The sequence below is a fragment of the Mytilus trossulus genome, chromosome 6 (genome assembly GCF_036588685.1).
Source record: "Mytilus trossulus isolate FHL-02 chromosome 6, PNRI_Mtr1.1.1.hap1, whole genome shotgun sequence".
Taxonomy (NCBI): Eukaryota; Metazoa; Mollusca; class Bivalvia; order Mytilida; family Mytilidae; genus Mytilus; species Mytilus trossulus.
Window position 1 is genome coordinate 40,110,205 of NC_086378.1, and position 21,361 is coordinate 40,131,565.

Here is a 21,361-nt window from a genome sequence, read left to right on the forward strand (position 1 = left end):
AACATTTTACTGAAAAAATATTTTCCTTTATTTGGGATAACAAACCAGATAAAGTCAATAGAGACACCTTATCCAAACCGCACTGTTTAGGAGGACTAAAAATGATAAATATTGAAAACTATATAAAAGGTCTTAAATTAACCTGGATAAGAAGAATTAATAGAAATAATTCAAAACTAGTAAACTATTCCTCTTTTCAGAAAATTTGAAAAACCAAAGCATTTAGAGCAAATGTGACAAGATAATAAATTGTTTATCAGGTCAAGATCTATCCCCCCTAAAATTTTCATATGAATCGAACAACCCGATGTTGGGTTGCTGCCCCTGAATTGGTAATTTTAAGTAAATTTTGCTGTTTTGGTTATTATCTTGAATAATATTATAGATAGAGATTAACTGTAAACAGCAATAATGTTCAGCAAAACAAGATTTACAAATAAGTCAACAGGACCGAAATGGTCAGTTGACCCCTTTAGGAGTAATTGCCCTTTATAATCAATTTTTAACCATTTTTTCGTAAATCTTAAAAATCTTTTACAAAAATCTTCTTTTCTGAAACTACCGGGCCAAATTAAACCAAAAATTGGCCACAATTATCATTGGGGTATCAAGTTAAAAATTGTGTCCGATGACCTGGTCAACCAACCAAGATGGCCACCATGGCTAAAAATAGAACATTGGGGTAAAATGCTGTTTTTGGCCTATAACTAAAAAATCAAAGCATTTAGAGCAAATCTTACAAGGAGTTAAATTTTTTATAAGGTCAAGATCTATCTGCCCTGCATATTTCAGATGAATCAAACAACCTGTTGTTGGGTTGCTGCCCCTGAATTCGTAATTTTAAGAAAATTTTGCTGTTTTTGTGACAAAAATGTTGGTTATTGATTTGGGGATGTACGGCGGTCGGCAATCAAATGTTGTCTGTGCATTAACTCGTGAACCGTTCAATCAAAGCTTTTAAAATTTTAATTGACAACTAAATGAAGGTCAAGTTCAATAATGGTGATTTTGACTTTTACCGTTCAGGAGTTATGGTTCTTGACAGATTGAAAAATGGAGTTTCCAGTCGTGTCTGTTCATTTACACATGAATTGTTCTACCAAAGCTTCCCAAATTTTAATATGTTGTTACTGATGACAAAATGGAGGTCAAGTTCAATAATGAAGATTTTGACTTTTACCGTTCAGGAGTTATGGTTCTGGAAAGATTGAAAAATGGCGTTTCCAGTCGTGTCCCTGCATTTACGCATGAACTATTCTACCAAAGCTTCCCAAATTTTTAAATGTTGTTACTGATGACAAAATGAAGGTCAAGTTCAATAATGACGATTTTGACTTTTACCGTTCAGTAGTTATGGTTCTTGAAAGATCGTAAAATGGCGTTTCCATTCACGTTGTTGCATTTACTCATGAACCATTCAATCTAAGCTTTTCAAATTTTAATATGTTGATACTGATGACAAAATGGAGGTCAAATTTGATATTAACGATTTTCACTTTCACCATTCATCAGTAATGGTTCTTGTGATATTGCCAGGACTCAAATAAATGTTAATAAATCTGGTTTGCTGTCGTTGTGACAGCCTCTTGTTGGTTATTATCTTGAATAATATTACAGATAGAGATAAACAGTAAACAGCAATAATGTTCAGCAAAGTAAGATTTACAAATAAGTCAACACGACTGAAATGGTCAGTTAACCCCTTTAGGAGTTATTGCCCTTTATAGTCAATTTTCAACTATTTTTCAAAAATCTTACTAATCTTTTACAAAAATTTTCTCCTCTGAAACTACTGTGCAAAATTAAACAAAACTTTGCCACAATCATCATTGGGGTATCTTATTTAAAAATTGGGTCTGTTGACACGGTCAACCCAAGATGGTGGCCATGGCTAAAAATAGAACATAGGGATAAAATGCAGTTTTTGGCTTATAACTCAAAAACCAAAGCATTTAGAGCAAGTCATACCGGAGTTAAATTGTTTATCAGGTCAAGATCTATCTGCCCTGAATTGGTAATTTTAACAAAATTTTGCTGTTTTTGGTTATTATCTTGAATACTATTATAGATAGAGATAAACTGTAAACAGCAATAATGTTCAGCAAAGCAAGATCTACAAATAAGTCAACATAATCAAAATGGTCAGATGACCCCTTTAGGAGTAATTGGCCTTTATAGTCAATTTTTAACCATTTATCGTAAATCTTGGTAATCTTTTACAAAAATCTTCTCCTCTGAAACTACCGGGCCAAATTTAAAAAAACTTGGCCACAATCATCATTGGAGTATCTAGTTTAAAAAATGTGTGGTGTGACGGGTCAACCAACCAAGATGGCCGCCATGGCTGAAAATAGAACAAAGGAGTAAAATGCAGTTTTTGGCTTATAACTCAAAAACCAAAGCATTTAGATCAAATCTGACATGGAGTCAAATTGTTAATCAGGTCAAGATCTATCTGCCATGAAATTTTCAGATGGATCGGACAACCCGCTGTTAGGTTGCTGCCCCTGAATTATTCATTTTAAGGAAATTTTGCCGTTTTTAACCGGATTTTTGTGACAAAAATGTTGGTTATTGATTTGGGGATGCTTGGCGGGCGGGCAGGCGGGCAGTCTTCAGGCAGCAATCAAATGTTGTCCGTACATTTACTCACGAACCGTTTAACCAAAGCTTTCTAAATTTTAATATGTTGTTACTAACAACTAAATGAAGGTCTAGTTCAATAATGGCGATTTTGACTTTTACCGTTCAGGAGTTATGGTTCTTGAAAGATTGAAAAATGGAGTTTCCAGTCGTGTCCTTGCATTTACGCATGAACTGTTCTACCAAAGCTTCCCAAATTTTAATATGTTGTTACAGGTGACAAAATAGAGGTCAAGTTCAATATTGAGGATTTTGACTTTTACCGTTCAGGAGTTATGGTTCTTGAAAGTTTGAAAAATGGAGTTTCCAGTTGTGTCCGTGCATTTACGCATAAACTGTTCTACCAATGCTCCCCAAATTTAAATATGTTGTTACTGGTGACAAAATGGAGGTCAAGTTCAATAATGATGATTTTGACTTTTACTGTCTAGTAGTTATGGTTCTTGAAAGATCGTAAAATGGCGTTTCCAGTCGTGTCCGTGCATTTACACATGAACTGTTCTACCAAAGCTTCCCAAATTTTCATATGTTGTTACTGATGACTAAATGGAGGTCAAGTTTAATAATGACGATTTTGACTTTTATTGTTCAGGAGTTATGGTTCTTGAAAGATTAAAAAATGGTGTTTCCAGTTGTGCCCATGCATTTTCTCATGACCCATTCAACCAAAGCTTTTCAAATTTTAATATGTTGTTACTGATGACAAAATAGAGGTCAAGTTCAATAATGACAATTTTGACTTTTACCGTTCAGGAGTTATGGTTCTTGAAAGATCGTAAAATGGTGTTTCCATTCATGTTGTTGCATTTACTCACGAATCATTCAATCTAAGCTTTTCAAATTTTAATATGTTGATACTGATGACAAAATGGAGGTCAAATTTGATATTGACGATTTTCACTTTCACTAATCATCAGTAATGGTTCTTGTGATATTGCCAGGACACAAATAAATGTTAATAAATCCGATTTGCTGTCGTTGTGACAGCCTCGTGTTTGTTATTATCTTGAATAATATTATAGATAGAGATAAACTGTATACAGCAACAATGTACAACAAAGTTCGACCTAAAAATAAGTCTTCATGACAAAAATGGTCAATTGACCCCCTAAGGAGTTTTTGTCCTTTATAATCAATTTTTAACAATTTTCATAAAATTTGTAAATTTTAACTAACACTTTCCACTGAAACTACTAGGCCAAGTTCAATATAGATAGAAATAATTGTAAGCAGAAAGAACATTCAGTAAAGTAGGATGAACAAACACATCACCATCACCAAAACACAATTGTGTCATGAATTCAAATGCGTCCTTTGTATAATATTCACATAGACCAAGGTGAGCGACACAGGCTCTTTAGAGCCTCTAGTTTACCTTTTTCATAAATTTTTGTAGACTTTTAGAAAATATTTTCCACTGTAATTTCTGGGCCAAGTTCATTATAGATAGAGATAATTGTAACAACAAAAATGTTCAGTAAAGTAAGATCTACAAACACATCACCATCATCAAAACACAATTTTGTAATGAATTTATCTGTGTCCATTGTTTAATATGCACATAAACCAAGGTGAGCGACTCAGGCTCTTGAGTGCCTCTAGTTTTTTTTTAATGTTGTTCAGCAATGTTATTCGAAATAGAATTTTACTTAAACATGTACAATTTTCAATCTTATTTCAAAAAGGCATGGCATAGCAATTTTTAGTGCAAAAATATCTATTTTGTGGATTTTAATCCTTTAAAGTATATAATTAGGACTATGCTATACATACAAGTCAAATAAGTTTCGACAATTTTCCAATATTTACCCTGTGAGTATACAGAAGAAAGAAGCCCCACAGAAACAATCAAGATCCATCGTCCAAAGTAACTTTTCAGATAACAAAAAATATTCATATATGACCCTAACATGGTATATGGAAAAAAATTGTTACCAAAAATAACAGAAATCCCCTGACTATATAGACAAGCTTTTATGAGAGAAGAATTAGAACGCCAATAACAACAATGAGAAGAATTTAGAGTAAAATAATACTAGTAGTTCTCCATTAATATTATTATATTACCGGTACAATTATATATTGACATAATAACAAGTGTCTTTTTTTTGTGCTTATGAGTCCTTCAATAAGCGCTCAGTAACAAATAACATTCCTCTTTTATGTGTTGTAGCTATCATCTGGATCTAAACACAAATTTTAATCAGAATTAACCAATCGTGTGTAAAATATAGGACGAGGCGACTAATTTTTTTCAAGGTCCATTGTTATCAAAGAAGTGCGATCTAAAAGATATAATTCTTCTATGACTTAATGTATCTTAACCAGAATTAATTAGGTTAAGATAACTCTTGGACAATCGTTACTATCCAATAATAGTAAATCATTCTTTTTTCAATCACAGTTTGTTTCAATCTTTACCTAAATGCCAAACTTAGATGCATGGTCTTTTTTATAGGACCGCAAGAAAATTGGTATTATGTCGTCGTCTGCGTTGTCAGTGTCGTCTGAAGACGGATGGTTTCTGGATAATAACTTTAGTATTAGTAAATATAAATCAATAACATTTTAACACAATGTTTATAACCACAAAAGGAAGTTTGGGATTGATTTTGGGGGTTATGGTCCTTAAGGTTTAGGAATTAGGGGCCCAAAGGGGCCCCAAAATAAGCATTCATCTAGTGCCAGTACAAAAAGTTGTGTATAAGTATTTCAATTGTTCTGAAATTGTACCACAATGTTTAATACCATAAGTAGAAGGTTGAGATATATTTTTTTGGTTATGGCGCAAATAGTCTAGGAATAAAGGGCCACAAAGGGGCCTATAGACAAGCATTTTTGTAGTTTCAAGACAATAGATTGGAGTTATCTTTCTTTGTCCAGAATAGTAGTTGAATCGAACTTAAATCAATGCTATTTACAATATACAATGCAATATTCACTCAACTACCAACTGATAAATTATACAGTCTTTACCATTCAGTGATTATAAGCACTTTGATTACCATTCTAGGGTTATGCCCCTTTACAAATGGAAAAATTGAAGATTTTTTTAGTTTCTGTTCTCATAACTTAAGTTTGTCTCAACTAAATTAAATGAAATGTGTATATAATGCTTATTACCTCTAAACTCAGTTTAAGTTCAATTTTTTATAACGTTATATGATAGAGGGGGCATTATCTGTGTCCCTTTGGACACATTCCCCATTTATTATTTTATAAGTTACTATTAACTAATATTAATTTTAACCATGACTGTATGACATCTTATACTTTAATATTTTATTGATGTATTTAAATGAGTAGTAATTGTTGCAAACTCCATTAGAAATTTGAATTGAGATCATTGTTGGAATAGGGAAAAGGGGGAGGTGAAAAAAAAGGGGGGGGGGGGGGGGGGGGCTCAATTTTTTCATTTCATATTTCAGAAATTAAATCTGAATTTCTTCAAATATTTTTTTTGTTGAGAGGATTAATATAAGTGAATTGCTCAAAAGCCATCAGACCACATTCATTCTCTGTCAGAAACCTATGCTGTGTCAACTATTTAATCACAATCCAAATTCAGAGCTGTATCCAGCTTAAATGTTGTGTCCATACTAGCCCCAACCTTTTAGGGTTCGACCTCTACGGTCATATAAAGCTGCACCCTGTTGATCATCTGGTTATTAGTTGTTAGTGGCTTTGAACTAGCTGTCAGTAGCTGCGAGTACTCTAAGATCAGTATTTAGTGTCTTTGTTGTTGGGATATAAAAGTACCCGCCCCGTCCACTCTGTTTTTTTGTTAGATGTATTTATATTTGTATCCATCTGATGAGTTGAGCCTTTTTCATCTGATTTTCATAGTTCATTCTTATGTTGTTCTGTTACACCACTGTCCCAGGTTAGATGGAGGGTTGGGATCCCGCTAACATGTTAAAACCCACCACATTGGGTATGTATGTAGTTAACAAAGGTACCAGGTTTATAAATTAGTACGCCAGACGCGCGTTTGGTCTTCACAAGACTCATCAGTGACGCTCATATCAAAATATTTATAAAGCCAAACATGTAAGGAGTTGAAGAGCATTGAGGATCCAAAATTCCAAAAAGTTGTGCCAAATACGTCTTAGGTAATCTATGCCTGGGATAAGAAAATCCTAAAGTGTTTCGAAAAGTTCAAAGTTCTGTAAAACAGGAAATTTATGAAAATGACCACATTACTGATATTCATGTCAACACGGAAATGTTGACTATTGGGATGGTGATACCCTTGGAGACGAAACATCCACAAGCAGTGACATCGACCCAGTGGTGTAAATAGTTACCAAAGACACCAGGATTATAATTTAGTACGCCAGACGTGAATGTGTCTGTCCCAAATCAGGAGCCTGGATTTCAGTGGTTGTCGTTTGTTGATGTGTTACATTTTTGTTTTTCATTTGTTTGTTTGTACAGAAATTAGGCCGTTAGTTTTCTCGTTTGGAATGTTTTACGTTCATTATTTCGGGACCTTCTATAGCTGACTATGAGGTATGGGCTTTGCTCATTGTTGAAGGTCATACTGTGACCTATAGTTGTTAATTTCTGTGTCATTTGGTCTCTTGTGGAAAGTTGTTTCATTGGCAAGCATACAAATTTTGGTCATATATTAACCGTGCAGCCTGACAAACAAATGTAGTAAATGTTTTATTCACCCCCACATATTCAGTTTTCATAAAAGATGAAAACTATAAATGAAAATGATAAATGCTATTTAATGGGTCTTGAAAGGGTAAATTTTTCTTATGAAAGTGTATATCTCTATATAAGGCTGCTGCTAATATTTAAAAGACAAACTGCTTGACGTGCTAAAAAGCTTGTAAAAAAATGGATTAATTGATGTAAAGTTACGGTATGTTAAACACCTACATTGAAATGCTTTAAACTGCATATTCATGTAAAAATGCTAAATTCTGAAAATCGATGCCAAAGGACTCTCATGACATATATAAGAGAGCGAATATGGCACTTAGGTCTTGTAGAAAGTTGACTATCTATAATACTAAAATAACGAGGTCCAATTTGTCAGCCGTCATCACGTAAAAACGACGAATCACAGAATTCAACTTTATATATTACACCACTCCAGGCCCTTTTGTTTTCCACGTAATTAATATTGCCAATAATAATTAAGAAGTTCCGGGTCGAGGTCGATACCGATACCAATAGTATATTCACCTGTTACCTATTACCTTATCTGTACGTTCCGCATCTGACAGGCGCACCACCAAACGGTGTATTCAGGATTAATATGCTATATACACGGGTCATAATCACAAGGTTGACACTACTAAATTGTCAAATTGTTACTTATTGTAGTATTTTAATCAGTAAGACTTTCTAAGATAACAATACGAATACTAAAAATCTGGACTAAAAATAAGGCATATAGGTACAGTTTTCAATTTGTTAGTGGGCATGACGTAAAACAGCGAAACAAAGAATTCAACTTTACTTATAACTAATATAGGACAATGCTGTTGACTCCATTCCAGGACCTATTGTTTTCCAAATAATAAATATTACCAATAATTGATAAGTTCCAGTTCGACGGGTTCAAACAGAAAGATTTGAAAGCAGAGAAAACTGTGTATCTTATAATCGGCATGACTTTATCAGATGACAATACTAATACTAAAATAAGGCTTGCGCATAGTTATATACTTTAATTCAGTCACGGACCCGTGAGATCACGGGTGTGTTCTAGTTTTATTTAAAATGTAATTAAGTTTTTTAAAACTGAGTACTGACTATTAAGTGGCACCTTGCTAAAGTTCTTCAGTAGGAAATGAACTCAAGGCATATACAAATGTATCATACAAATTTTTCTTCGATATTTCATTAACAAGAATTTTCATTATTTAACTTACATTATGCCATGCATATTTCTTACGACGAACAGAACTGTTCATTTATTCACTTCTTAGTCTGTCTTTTCCTCAGAATCAACTTCCAAAAAATTAATAAAATTTTGTCTGTCCAATAGTCCATTTGCCAATTACCGATTTGATTCTGTTATTACACACTTTTTTTTTTAACAAATTACCTCCCTTTGTCAATAGTAGACTGGTTCTAAATCGGACAAAATTGGGGCTGTATAGCCGTCAAGGTCGTTAAAAACCTTTCATTTGTTTGGTAATAATTCTGAAATGTGGAACATTTATGGACAACGCTTCCGGCGACCCAGTCAGGTACCTGATGGTTTTTGTGAGGATTGTGGTGATGCGGAAGCTCTAAAGAGAAAATAAATCTGGGATTCCACTGGAATTCTAATGGGATTCTAAATGGGATCCCACCTAATTCCATCGGGATAAAATTTCGGGATTCCCGATGTAACTCCCAATGGAAATATACTGGGATTTTTTTATTGGAATATAATAAGATTCCCGGAATAAAAGTGGGATCCCAAAAAAATAATCCCAGCAGTATATACATGCACCAATTCAAATTGCACGTACTAGACTCCACTGCCACTTGGATTCCTGGGTTATTTATGCAAAAGGTTACATGTCAAGTTCTCCTTTCTGTAAATTAATTTGCCGTCACTGTACTTCCAACTAGTATTGCCGAGTAAATTAAGGTAACTGGAATATCTGCATGCAATCTGTTGGCAGCTACATTTAAAAATATCATTAAATTCCCTAAAAGTATATAAATAAAATCAACAAAGAATCATTTGTTCAATACTTTTTGAAGCAACAAATTAAATAGAAATATTATTGCATGTGTACATGTATACAGTAGATTGGAAGCCATTTCGAATTCAATTATTTAACCTGCCCCTTTTTTATCCCCTGAAGATAAAAAACTCTAGCAACTTATTATTTTAACCAAATCAACATTCACACAACTGAATTAAATTTTTACATAACTACCAGTTATGCCGGTTATGTGACAACAAGTTTATTCATTGTATATATGTTAAAAATAATATTTTTTTCAGTTTATGCTTTCAGACTTTCTGGGCTTTCTGGTGATGATTTGCTCAAATAAAAACCATAAAAATCATAGTTTCTCAATAAATTATATTTATAATCATTATATAGTATAATACACATGTGAAATTCAATTATAACTGCACTTATTTGAAAACATCTGCACCGGATTCATCTTGGTCCTTCATAAATCAGCGTAATCAGATTTTGATGACGTTTTTACCAGGTCACTAACGTCGAAGTCACAGACAATCTCTCCCCATATTATATCGGCCAGAAGTTGATCTGTCCCTTTTTTAACTATTTTGATCTGGGCGTCACTGATGAGTCTTATGTAGACGAAACGCGCGTCTGGCGTATAAAATTATAATCCTGGTACTTTTGATAACTATTTACACCACTGGGTCGATGCCACTGCTGGTGGACGTTTCGTCCCCGAGGGTATCACCAGCCCAGTAGTCAGCACTTCGGTGTTGACATGAATATCAATTATATGGTCATTTTTATAAATTTTCTGTTTATAAAACTTTGAATTTTTCGAAAAACTAAGGATTTTCTTACCCCAGGAGTAGATTACCTTAGCCGTATTTGGCACAACTTTTTGGAATTTTGGGTCCTCAATGCTCTTCAACCTTGTATTTATTTGGCTTTTTTAACTATTTTGATCTGAGCGTCACTGATGAGTCTTATGTAGACGAAACGCGCGTCTGGCGTATAAAATTATAATCCTGGTACTTTTGATAACTATTTACACCACTGGGTCGATGCCACTGCTGGTGGACGTTTCGTCCCCGAGGGTATCACCAGCCCAGTAGTCAGCACTTCGGTGTTGACATGAATATCAATTATATGGTCATTTTTATAAATTTTCTGTTTATAAAACTTTGAATTTTTCGAAAAACTAAGGATTTTCTTACCCCAGGAGTAGATTACCTTAGCCGTATTTGGCACAACTTTTTGGAATTTTGGGTCCTCAATGCTCTTCAACCTTGTATTTATTTGGCTTTTTTAACTATTTTGATCTGAGCGTCACTGATGAGTCTTATGTAGACGAAACGCGCGTCTGGCGTATACAATTATAATCCTGGTACTTTTGATAACTATCCGTAACGGTATTATACATAAATCAAGGGTATCGCATAAACATATCTATTACTGGCCAGTTGTTACTAAATATAAGAAAGAACACTTTTTAAAATCGGCACAGGGTGCATGCGGATAAATTAGTGGCCGCATTATCTAGGACGGTATTTTCTTGGATCGAACTGTTCAGTACAATTACAAAAAAACATGTGGTCATAATTTTTTTTAACATTTCGTTTTCTCTTGGGTGACAATGTTGACTTATTCTGTCTTTGATCCTGATTTTAAAGTATATCATTGAGATTATCAATGCCTTTGTCAAAATCAGGATCAAGAGTCCCTCTTTTTCTTGTCTAACATACATGACATATGTAAAAGAAAGCATCAAAATAAGAGCAAACATATTCTATTATTTAAAGTGTTTGTCAAACAAATGTTATTTTTTGCAGGACCAGTAGATTTGGAGCCTAACCAGTAGATTTTTCAGTCCACTGGTCCTGCTGGACGGTACACAAAAAAACTTAAATTCAACCCCTGTCTGTATACCATTTTGCCTCATATTCCTGTAAGAAAAATTCACACACCTAATTAAATAGGCAGAATGCAAATATATATGTTTAAACTCGTCTAGGTCAATTTTTATTAACAAAAGAACCATGTCAATAGAACCTGCTTTGATACTTAAAGTCATAAGAAACCTCAAATCAAAAAAAATTAATGCATATGTTTTTTATAACTCAATGGATAGTTTTCATTATAAAACTTATGTACATATACTTTTTTCTGAAGAAAATTCTTTAATTTATTCATATTTAGAAGAAGTTTACTTTATTGTAATAGCTTGCTTCCAGCAAACAATTCCCCCGACATATTTTCCGTATGCAAAGTGACCTCAGTGTGACCCATCTCGTAAAAATCCGGTGATCACAATACGCATGGATGTTCTTAAAATAAACTATTATCTGAATTCACATGTAAACACGTGCTCTCTTTCCATGCTTTTTTGTTTATTTTTTGTCGATTGTTGACAAACAGGTGACCATCGTTAAACTTCGGCTTCAAAACACGAACTTTAATTACCTGCCATATTTTCACAACAACACTGACTGATTGAAAAAAAAATTGACGATTATACGAAATTTACACGGAAAAAATGATAAATTCGTGCACAGAAGACTAAGTTTATTATGTTTGTATGCATTGGTTCAAGATTTGGAAGAACATAATTTTTCACCGGTCACTCGTTTCTTATGACTTTAAACTGCTTGAATTTTTATACGATTTTTTTTGGGGGGGGGGGGGGGGGGGGGGGGGGGGGTTGTATAATTCCACGATGTCGTCGTCGCCTGCATTTTTTCCTTGTCATCCGAAGTCACATTTGGTTTTGGAACAATAACTTTAGTTTGAGTAAATAGATCTCTATGAAGTTTTGCAAGAAGGTAACAAATTTAATTTCAATACCACAAAAGGAAGGTTATGATTGATTTTGTTTTTTTTGGGGATATGGTACCAACAGTGAAGTTTAAGAATTGGTGGCCAAAAAGGTCAGAAACAGGCATTTTTGTAGTTTCCGGACAATAACTTGTGTGTAAGTGTATTGTTCTGTATGCAATTGTACCAGAAGGTTACATATCACAAAGGAGAGGCTTGGAAGGAGTTTTTGAGTAAAAATGAGAATGGAAATGGAAAAGCGTACTGATATCTCTAAATTGGATTACAAGGTCCCATACTTTGTATAATTTTATAAATTTGTTGAAAAGTTTCAAGAACAAATCTTCAAATGTGCAGTCAATAATAATTACGCAATAGATTTTTAAGATCTTTGACCACATTTGGTTTGTGTTTGAAGGAACTGTGAGCTTTTGCCATCACTTGGAATCCATTGTTGTTTGTCATCGTCGTCTGTAAGGTGTAAACTTTCTCAATCATCTTCTCTGAAACCTACTGAACCAATTCCAACAAACTTAAGCTGATTCTTAGGGTATCTAGAATAAAGTGTTTTGTTTTGTTTCATCAAAATACATGGGCACCACGTCTTAAAATAGAACAAAGGGTATGCAGTTTAAGCTTATATCTCAAAGACCAAATTTTAAAGCATTTAGATCAAATCCGACATGGGGTATAAGTGTTCATTAGGTGAAGTTACATATATCAGCCCTGAAATTTTAAGATGAATTTGATAACCCATTTTAGGATTGCTGCCACTAAATTGGTAATTTAAAGGAAATTTTCAGTTTTATGGTAATTATCTTGAATACTATAAATAAAACTGTGAATAGCAAAAATGTTCAGCATATTTAGATCTACAAATAAGTTTGTATGACCAAAATTGCCAATTGACCCCTTAAGGATTTATTGCCCTTGAAGGAACATTTTACACAATAAGTTTACCATGTTTTTAAACTTTAAAAATCTTCTTCTCTGAAACTACTTAATCAATTTCAACTAATCTATGCTTATGCTGTATGATCCTTAGGGTATCTAGTTGCCATGGCTAAAATAGAACATAGGGTAAAATGAAAATTTTTCGACTAATCTCTCAAAAACTAAAGCATTAAGAGGAAATCAGACAAGAAGTTAAAGTATTCATTAGGTCAAGGTCTACCTAGGTAGCACTTCACAGATAGAAAATTAAATTAAAAATGAGCCACAAAATGTTTTATCATCTCCTATTCCTGGATTTCTAATACATTAACCTTACTGTTTGTGTTGTACATGTGCATATGTATGTAATCAGTATCTTCCATAGTTTTGATTTTCCAAAGTTAAAAGGGTGAAAAATAATTAATGTGTATCCATGGTAACATTCTGCATTTATTTACAATAAAATATTGCAAAAAGGGGGGTAAACATGTCACATATCCCCCCAAAATTTGGATCAAACTAGAATTTCAATGCCTTTAAGTGATATCTTTTTAGAAACTGTTTGCATAGATCTTCCTAATGATCAAATAAAAAATGGGTGTTCTTTCGCCTCATTTTTTCGTAAAATCCAAAAAAAACCATTCCGATAATTGCCGGACAAATGTATGGTAGGGACATGCAAATACGGAGTGTCATACAGAAAGCAGCCTATATTACATGCATTACATAATCTTGATGTTCATATAAACCCAATACGAAGTCTATTTTAGTACTCAGCTATCCAAAAAAGAATTTTATTTCACACTAGCTCTCATATTTTAAAAATCCACAGGGGCCAAAATGCGAAACTACACACCTAACTGTGGAGGGCTACACTACTCTGAAATTAAATTAAGTTTATGATTTTTAGGTGATTGCCACATAATTGATGAGTTATTGTGCAGTTTTCAGTTATTATCTCGAATATTATTATAGATAAAAATAAACTTTAAATAGCAAATATGTTCAGCAAAGTAAAAATACAATCAGACCAAAATTGTCAATTGACCCTTAAAGGAGTTATGGCCCTTTAACAACAATTTTTTTACAATTTGTATATCTAGTTTGCTTACTTTATTTTATTTCCTGGTACAACAAGAAACAAAGCCACTATGGCTAAAATGAGGCACAGGTGTAAAATGCTTCTTTTTTGTTCGTGAAAAAAATATTAATTATACAAAGAACATTTTTTAGCCACTCATTAATATGTATTCAAAAGCAAAAATAATCATTGAAATCCATAAAAGATTTAAACAAAACTTAAAAGGTAAGCGATTCAGGCTCTGAAGAGCCTCTTGTTAAGTATTGACGGTTAATTGCCAGTGATAGTAGTACTTCTCTGGTTTATTTATTGCATTTTGCAGTCCTGATTGTGAACTTGACATTATTAGCAAATCGTCTGGTAAACTTAAGCTGACCAATTCAGATTTTTGAAGGACTAAATGTTTACAAGTATTGTCAACAATCTGATGTACATCATTAATAAAACAAATAAAAATAGTAGCGCTTAAACTATCCTCATGCTTAACACCTCTTTCCAATGTGAAGGATTTAGACATTTCATTATTAATTTTTATAGAAGATTCTTCTGGAAAGTTATACATATTACTAATTACCTCATTAAAGTTTGTCATGTTTTTGTATTATAACCCATTATTGCACAAAGTGGCAAACGGTCTGCATAAATCAACAAAGCAAGGACAATTTTTTTCCTTCTTTTTTTTTCTTTTTTTTTTTTTTTATCTTTTTTTTCTTTTGAAATTAAAGTTTTTAGGATAAACAATTTATTGGTGGTTCTATGATTAACTCTATTTCCAAACTGTTGATTTGCAAAAATGTTTTCATAATATTAATTAATTGTTTAATGCAGAGCTACAGAGTTTTTCAACACAATTTTGGAGAGATAGACCCCTACTATATATTGCTGTTTTTATAAAAGAAATAAAAAATTTAAAAGACAAATACATTTTGTTTTTAGAAATAGCTTCCCATTTTTATGTACACTGTAAAGGTCTAAAATTAGTAGTCTTCCTCAAAATCAGGAGTAATAAAACTGTAATATAATTTCAAAGGTACCAGGATAATAATTTAATCCGCCAGACACGCGTTTTGTCTACATAAGACTCATCAGTGACGCTGAGATCAAAATAGTAAAAAAGCCAAACAAGTACAAAGCTGAAGAGCATTGAGAACCCAAAACTCCAAAAATATTACAATATATATGAACAAAAATCTTTAATGGTCTGATAAATATATGGCACTTTCAACTTGATTTTTTTTTAATAGAAGTCCTTGACTGCCAAAGTATAATCTGAATCAACACCACCTGATCCATATGACTTAACAAAGCATGCACAAATGTAAACATCTTTACTTCAACCAAAAAAGACTGTTTAATTTGAAACATAATCTGTTTTCTGATGAAGAAATATGTGGATTTCAGCTATATCTTTCTTATATTTTGATCTACTGTGTCTATGGATTCACTTTTTATTTATGGGTACCAATTTTCGTGGAAAACTTGCATGTTCGTGTATATTTAATTTCGTAGTTTTGCCAAAGTTTGCATACAAGCATAAAGAAAATTTGTCATAAATTGAGGGTTTGACACCTATACCATCGAAATCTGCGAAAATTGGTATCAAAAGAATAATAATGAATCCCCAGTATATAAAACGATAATGCCTCCGCTTAATCTCTTGGATTGCCTTTTTTCTTTCTGTATCTCTGGAAAGAGCTAAATTCAGGAATATCTAAATTAGAATGTGATCCCTCATCCATGTCTAAAGAAGTCTATTTATATCATGTTTTAAGTATGAGTTAAATGTTTCATCACTGCATTTGCACCCAAGCCCTTGAACATTCTAAGATGAGATTGTAAAATTACGTATCATAATTAATAATCACAAATTCAAAACCTGTCACAATTATGACTATATTTCAATAGTGTTAAAAGTAACTTTAACATATGTATAAAATATTAAAGTATTTGTTTTTCTTTGTTTTTCTTATGTTAGTCTGATTTAAAATTCCATTTTTTATACTTTTTTTCACTTAGTGAATCTTTTGTAGACAAAATGCGCGTCTGGCGTACTAATTTATAATCCTGGTACCTATAATAACTATTTGAATATCAGAAATGATTGTTCATTAAAGAACTTAAAATTAAATATTAAAGTCATTTTAAAGCATTTTAAAGTTTAAATATGCTTTACCAGCATTTTAATCAACCTAATCATTCCGTGGTTTTTATGACAGTTCACATTATCGAAGAAATATACCATAGGACTAAATGTCCTCATCTATCAACGCCTCTCCGTAGACAAAAAGAGGACTGCTGGATTCGACACCATTTGGTTACAATGAAAAAATTGAGGATATAGGTATTATATCTAGTCTTTCCGGTAGCTTGGTGAATGTGATAACTATTTTCAACTCTACTCTTCGACGTAGATGCCGTCATGTTCATTGTCATTATACATCACCTACTCTGCATGATGTCTCTATTAATGACTTGCTGCTATTTATACAAAAACCGTAAGGTATTCATCACATGCACACTCTAATTTATTCATCACCCCTTTCAAAACTTATTTCTCTGTTCAATTTATGTTTGGAAACCACTCTTAGAAATCCACATTCAAACTAATACAGACTTACAGCTATCATTTCGGATATTGCAAGTCACAGACTTTTCAAACCAGTTCGCATTTGAAAAGATGGAAAAGAGAAAAGATCTTTTTCTTAAACTTTTCTTTGTCAACAATGGTCTTGATGGCGTCAACTTACGCTATATCATTCGTCATAAATTAGTTCAGTCGAAAATACCTCAATATTTCAAAGATCAGTCTTTACCAATCATTTCTTATACCTATACCAAACCAATTGCAACTAAAATTTTCAATTACAAACATGTTTTGCGGGATCTCAATATTGACGACTTCAAGTCTAAACATCCTGATTGCACTTGTTCTAGTTCCCAATTCACATATTGGCCACGTTGTTACGGGTGACCTCAACATTGCCAATAACACTGTATCCAAAGGTACGAAATATCGTGAGCCTAAATCCATCAATTGGAAATACAATTTCATAATAATGATGGATTTAGTTGAGAATTATATCACGCAATGGGCTTTATTTGTAAATTAAGCACGGGAAGGAAAACGTAGATACTCTTTCTGAATTGGCAAATGCTATGAGGTCGTTGATACAAATCAGAATTAAGAAGCTTAATGACTCTATCAATACCAATGCTACGTCAATCTTTTAAGACCCAAATGTTGCAAAACACTTGTCCTACCTTCATGACAAATATGTCGTTGTCCCCACAGATAAAGCCCCAAACAAGATTGTTTTTGTGTATAAAATTCATTACATAAACTGCTTGGTAAATGAATTAGGTATTGACTATTCACTGCGAAACTCAATGTGTACCTTCACGACACTTACCAAATAGGAAATCCTGGATAATCATAGGTCAGGTCTAATGTTCCTTTGGAATTTCAACGAAAGATGAAGAACTGGATCTTCCATCACTGTATTGGATGCCTAAACCACACAAGGGTCCTTACAAACAACGGTATATTGCAGCCTATTCCAAGTGCTCCACAAAACCTATTTCCAAATAAGTAACATTTATTTTATAAGCAACTAATGCCGGGCTTTAAAGTTTTTGTGAAACTGTCTATTCTGGAGGTAGTGTGAATCAGATGTGGAGTACATAAGGCTCTTTCATCTTGCAATAGTATTAAAACAGTTGACTTTTCTACACTTTACACAAGTATTCCCCATTCCAAACTAAAAGACTGTTATTGCTTTGTTTCATTAAAAGGAGGAATAAATCCTAATTTGTAAAGGATCACACTGATTCAAACAAAAAATTCTCTTGATTTCTTGGATGAGATATATTTGTTACGTTTGGAGGACGTGTTTTTCACCAGACTGTCGGCATTCCAATGGAAACCTGAATTGTGTCCCTCTTCTTGCCGACTTGTTTCGTTATTATTCTGATAAAAAATAAGAAGTTAGCAAAATCCCTTAACGTAATGGCCGCTATATACATGATGTTCTCTCACTGAGTAATTCAAAATTTGGTGACTATGTTGAATGCATCTATCCCATTAAACTAGAGATAAAGGATACAACAGATACAGTTAAGACTGCCTCATATCTTGACTTACACCTAGACATTGACAGCTTTACAACAAACGAGATGATTTCAGCTTCCCAATTGTGAACTTTCAATTTCTATGTAGCAACCTTCCAGCAGCGCCTGAAAAGGGAGTATACATCTCCCAATTGATACGATATTCCGGCATTTGTATTTCCTATCATGATTTCCTTGATAGAAGGTTGCTGCTCACAAGACACCTATTTAACCAAGAGTTCAAAATGGTGAAGTTGAAATCAAAACATACTCTGTAACCACAATGATAAGGATTCATGACATTGTGACGAATTCTTTAATATTTTAATATGAGGAGGGGGATATTTTGATAAGGCTTAGTAATCTTGTTTATTTATAATAACTGTCTTGTCAAACTTCAATGATTTTATACGTCCGATAAACTTTTGACAGGACGTATTGTGGTATACAAATGTCCGATGTCCGGCGATCGTCTGTTGTTATGTCCGGAGTAAACATGTTGCACCGTAACTTCAGAACAACTAATCCAGTTTTCATGAAACTTTACATAGTTGTTTTTTACGATGGTCAAACGATCTGTGTACTTTTTGGTGAAACTAAGATCAAAACATTTTGAGTTACGGGACTTTGTGACTAAAACAGGGTTGTGTTTTTCTCATGTCACACCATATCTCAAAAAACGATTTATGATTATTGCTTAAAACTTTACACACTTTTTAGTTATACTAATCTGAAGATTAGTATACTCTTTTTTTTCTTTTTTTTTATAGAGTTATTGAGTTTTTTGTTAAAAAAATGGGGGTGGGGTTCACATGTGGTGCCCTATCTTCAAAATGATTTATGATTATTGCTTAATACTTCAAACATCTCTTAGTTATAATAATCAAAAGATCTGCATACTTTTAAGTAATGAATCTAAATTTTATTATTTTATGGTAAAAAAGGAGGTTTTTCATATGTCGAGCTGTATCTCAGAAATTATTTATGATTATTGCATAAAAATTCACACACAAGATGACAGGCGTATCATGCGCTCGTGGCACAGCTGAATATTTAGATTTACTCATGGAACCACCACTCACTAACAATGCCATTTCTAGTCTATTTGTGAACTAAGACTTTGCATAGATAAAATCAGATGACATTTATTTATTTCAGCCATGTTATTCACCATCCTTAGATGTAACCAAATCCAGATGTTCAACCAGCACTAAGGTGATTTAATTATAATACAGTATTATCAAATATATATTTTGAAAACTTTATGATTGCTTTCCTTTAGATTTTATATGACGAAATAATACTTCTTATACATGTATAAGTATTAGTATCATCATTTTATGTTATTGCTGAATAAAAAACACACAATAAGTTATTAACAACTTGTATATACTGAGTACAATTTAAAGCTTGACCAAGATGGCCGCCATGGCTAAAAATAGAACATAGAATTGAGTTAAATCGGACAACCTGTTGTTGGGTTGCTGCCCCTGAATTAATAATTTTAAGGAAATTTTACCGTTTTTAGCTCACCTGGCCCAAAGAGCCAAGTGAGCTTTTCCCATCTCTTTGCGTCCGGCGTCCGTCGTCGTCGTCGTCGTCCGTCGTCGTCGTCCGTCGTCGTCGTCGTCGTCCGTCGTCGTCGTCGTCATCCGTCGTCGTCGTCGTCCGTCGTCGTCGTCGTCGTCGTCGTCCGTCGTCGTCGTCGTCGTCGTCGTCCGTCGTCGTCGTCCGTCGTCGTTAACTTTTACAAAAATCTTCTTCTCTAAAACTACTGGGCCAAATTAAACCAAACTTGGCCACAATCATCATTGGGGTATCTAGTTTAAAAAATGTGTCTAATGACCCGGCCAACCAACCAAGATGGCAGCCATGGCTAAAAATAGAACATAGGGGTAAAATACAGTTTTTGGCTTATAACTCAAAAACCAAAGCAGTTAGAGCAAATCTGACTGACATGGGGTAAAATTGTTAATCAGGTCAAGATCTCTCTGCCTCAAATTTTCAGACGAATCAGACAACATTTGGTTGGGTTGCTGCCCCTGAGTTGGTAATTTTAAGGAAATTTTGCCGTTTTTGGTTTTTATCTTGAATATTATAATAGATAGAGGTAAACTGTAAACAGCAATAATGCTCAGCAAAGTAAGACCAAAAAGTAAGTCGACATGACCAAAATGGTCAACTGACCCCTAAGGAGTTATTGTCCTTTATATTCAATTTTTATACGACCGCAAATTTTGAAAAAAATTTCGTCGTATATTGCTATCACGTTGGCGTCGTCGTCGTCGTCGTCGTCGTCGTCGTCATCGTCGTCGTCGTCCGAATACTTTTAGTTTTCGCACTCTAACTTTAGTAAAAGTGAATATAAATCTATAAAATTTTATCACAAGGTTTATGACCACAAAAGGAAGGTTGGTATTGATTTTGGGAGTTTTGGTCCCAACATTTTAGGAATTAGGGGCCAAAAAGGGCCCAAATAAGCATTTTCTTGGTTTTCGCACTATAACTTTAGTTTAAGTTAATAGAAATCTATGAAATTTTGACACAAGGTTTATGACCACAAAAGAAAGGTTGGGATTGATTTTGGGAGTTTTGGTTATAACAGTGTAGGAATTAGGGGCCAAAAAAGGGCCCAAATAAGCATTATTCTTGGTTTTTGCACAATAACTTTAGTTTAAGTAAATAGAAAATAATGAAATTTAAACACAATGTTTATGACCACAAAAGGAAGGTTGGTATTGATTTTGGGAGTTTAGGTCCCAACAGTTTAGGAATTAGGGGCCAAAAAGGGACCCAAATAAACATTTTCTTGGTTTTCGCACCATAACTTTAGTATAAGTAAATAGAAATCTATGAAATTTAAACACAAGGTTTATGACCATGAAAGGAAGGTTGGTAATGATTTTGGGAGTTTTGGTCCCAACAGTTTAGGAATAAGGGGCCCAAAAGGTCCAAAATTAAACTTTGTTTGATTTCATCAAAATTGAATAATTGGGGTTCTTTGATATGCCGAATCTAACTATATATGTAGATTTTTAACTTTTGGTCCCGTTTTCAAATTGGTCTACATTAAGGTCCAAAGGGTCCAAAATTAAACTTAGTTTGATTTTAACAAAAAATTAATCGG

At 33.4% G+C, this 21,361-nt stretch overlaps 1 protein-coding gene across 1 annotated transcript in view; it reads left to right on the top strand.

The window, feature by feature from the left end:
- The window catches only part of LOC134721343 (coiled-coil domain-containing protein 149-B-like), a 163,469-nt gene that overhangs the window by 29,865 nt on the left and 112,243 nt on the right, over positions 1-21,361 (top strand). Inside the window, exon 3 of the mRNA XM_063584284.1 lies at positions 19,393-19,449. Coding sequence (XP_063440354.1) covers positions 19,393-19,449 — 57 coding nt within the window. The remainder of the gene's footprint in view (positions 1-19,392; positions 19,450-21,361) is intronic.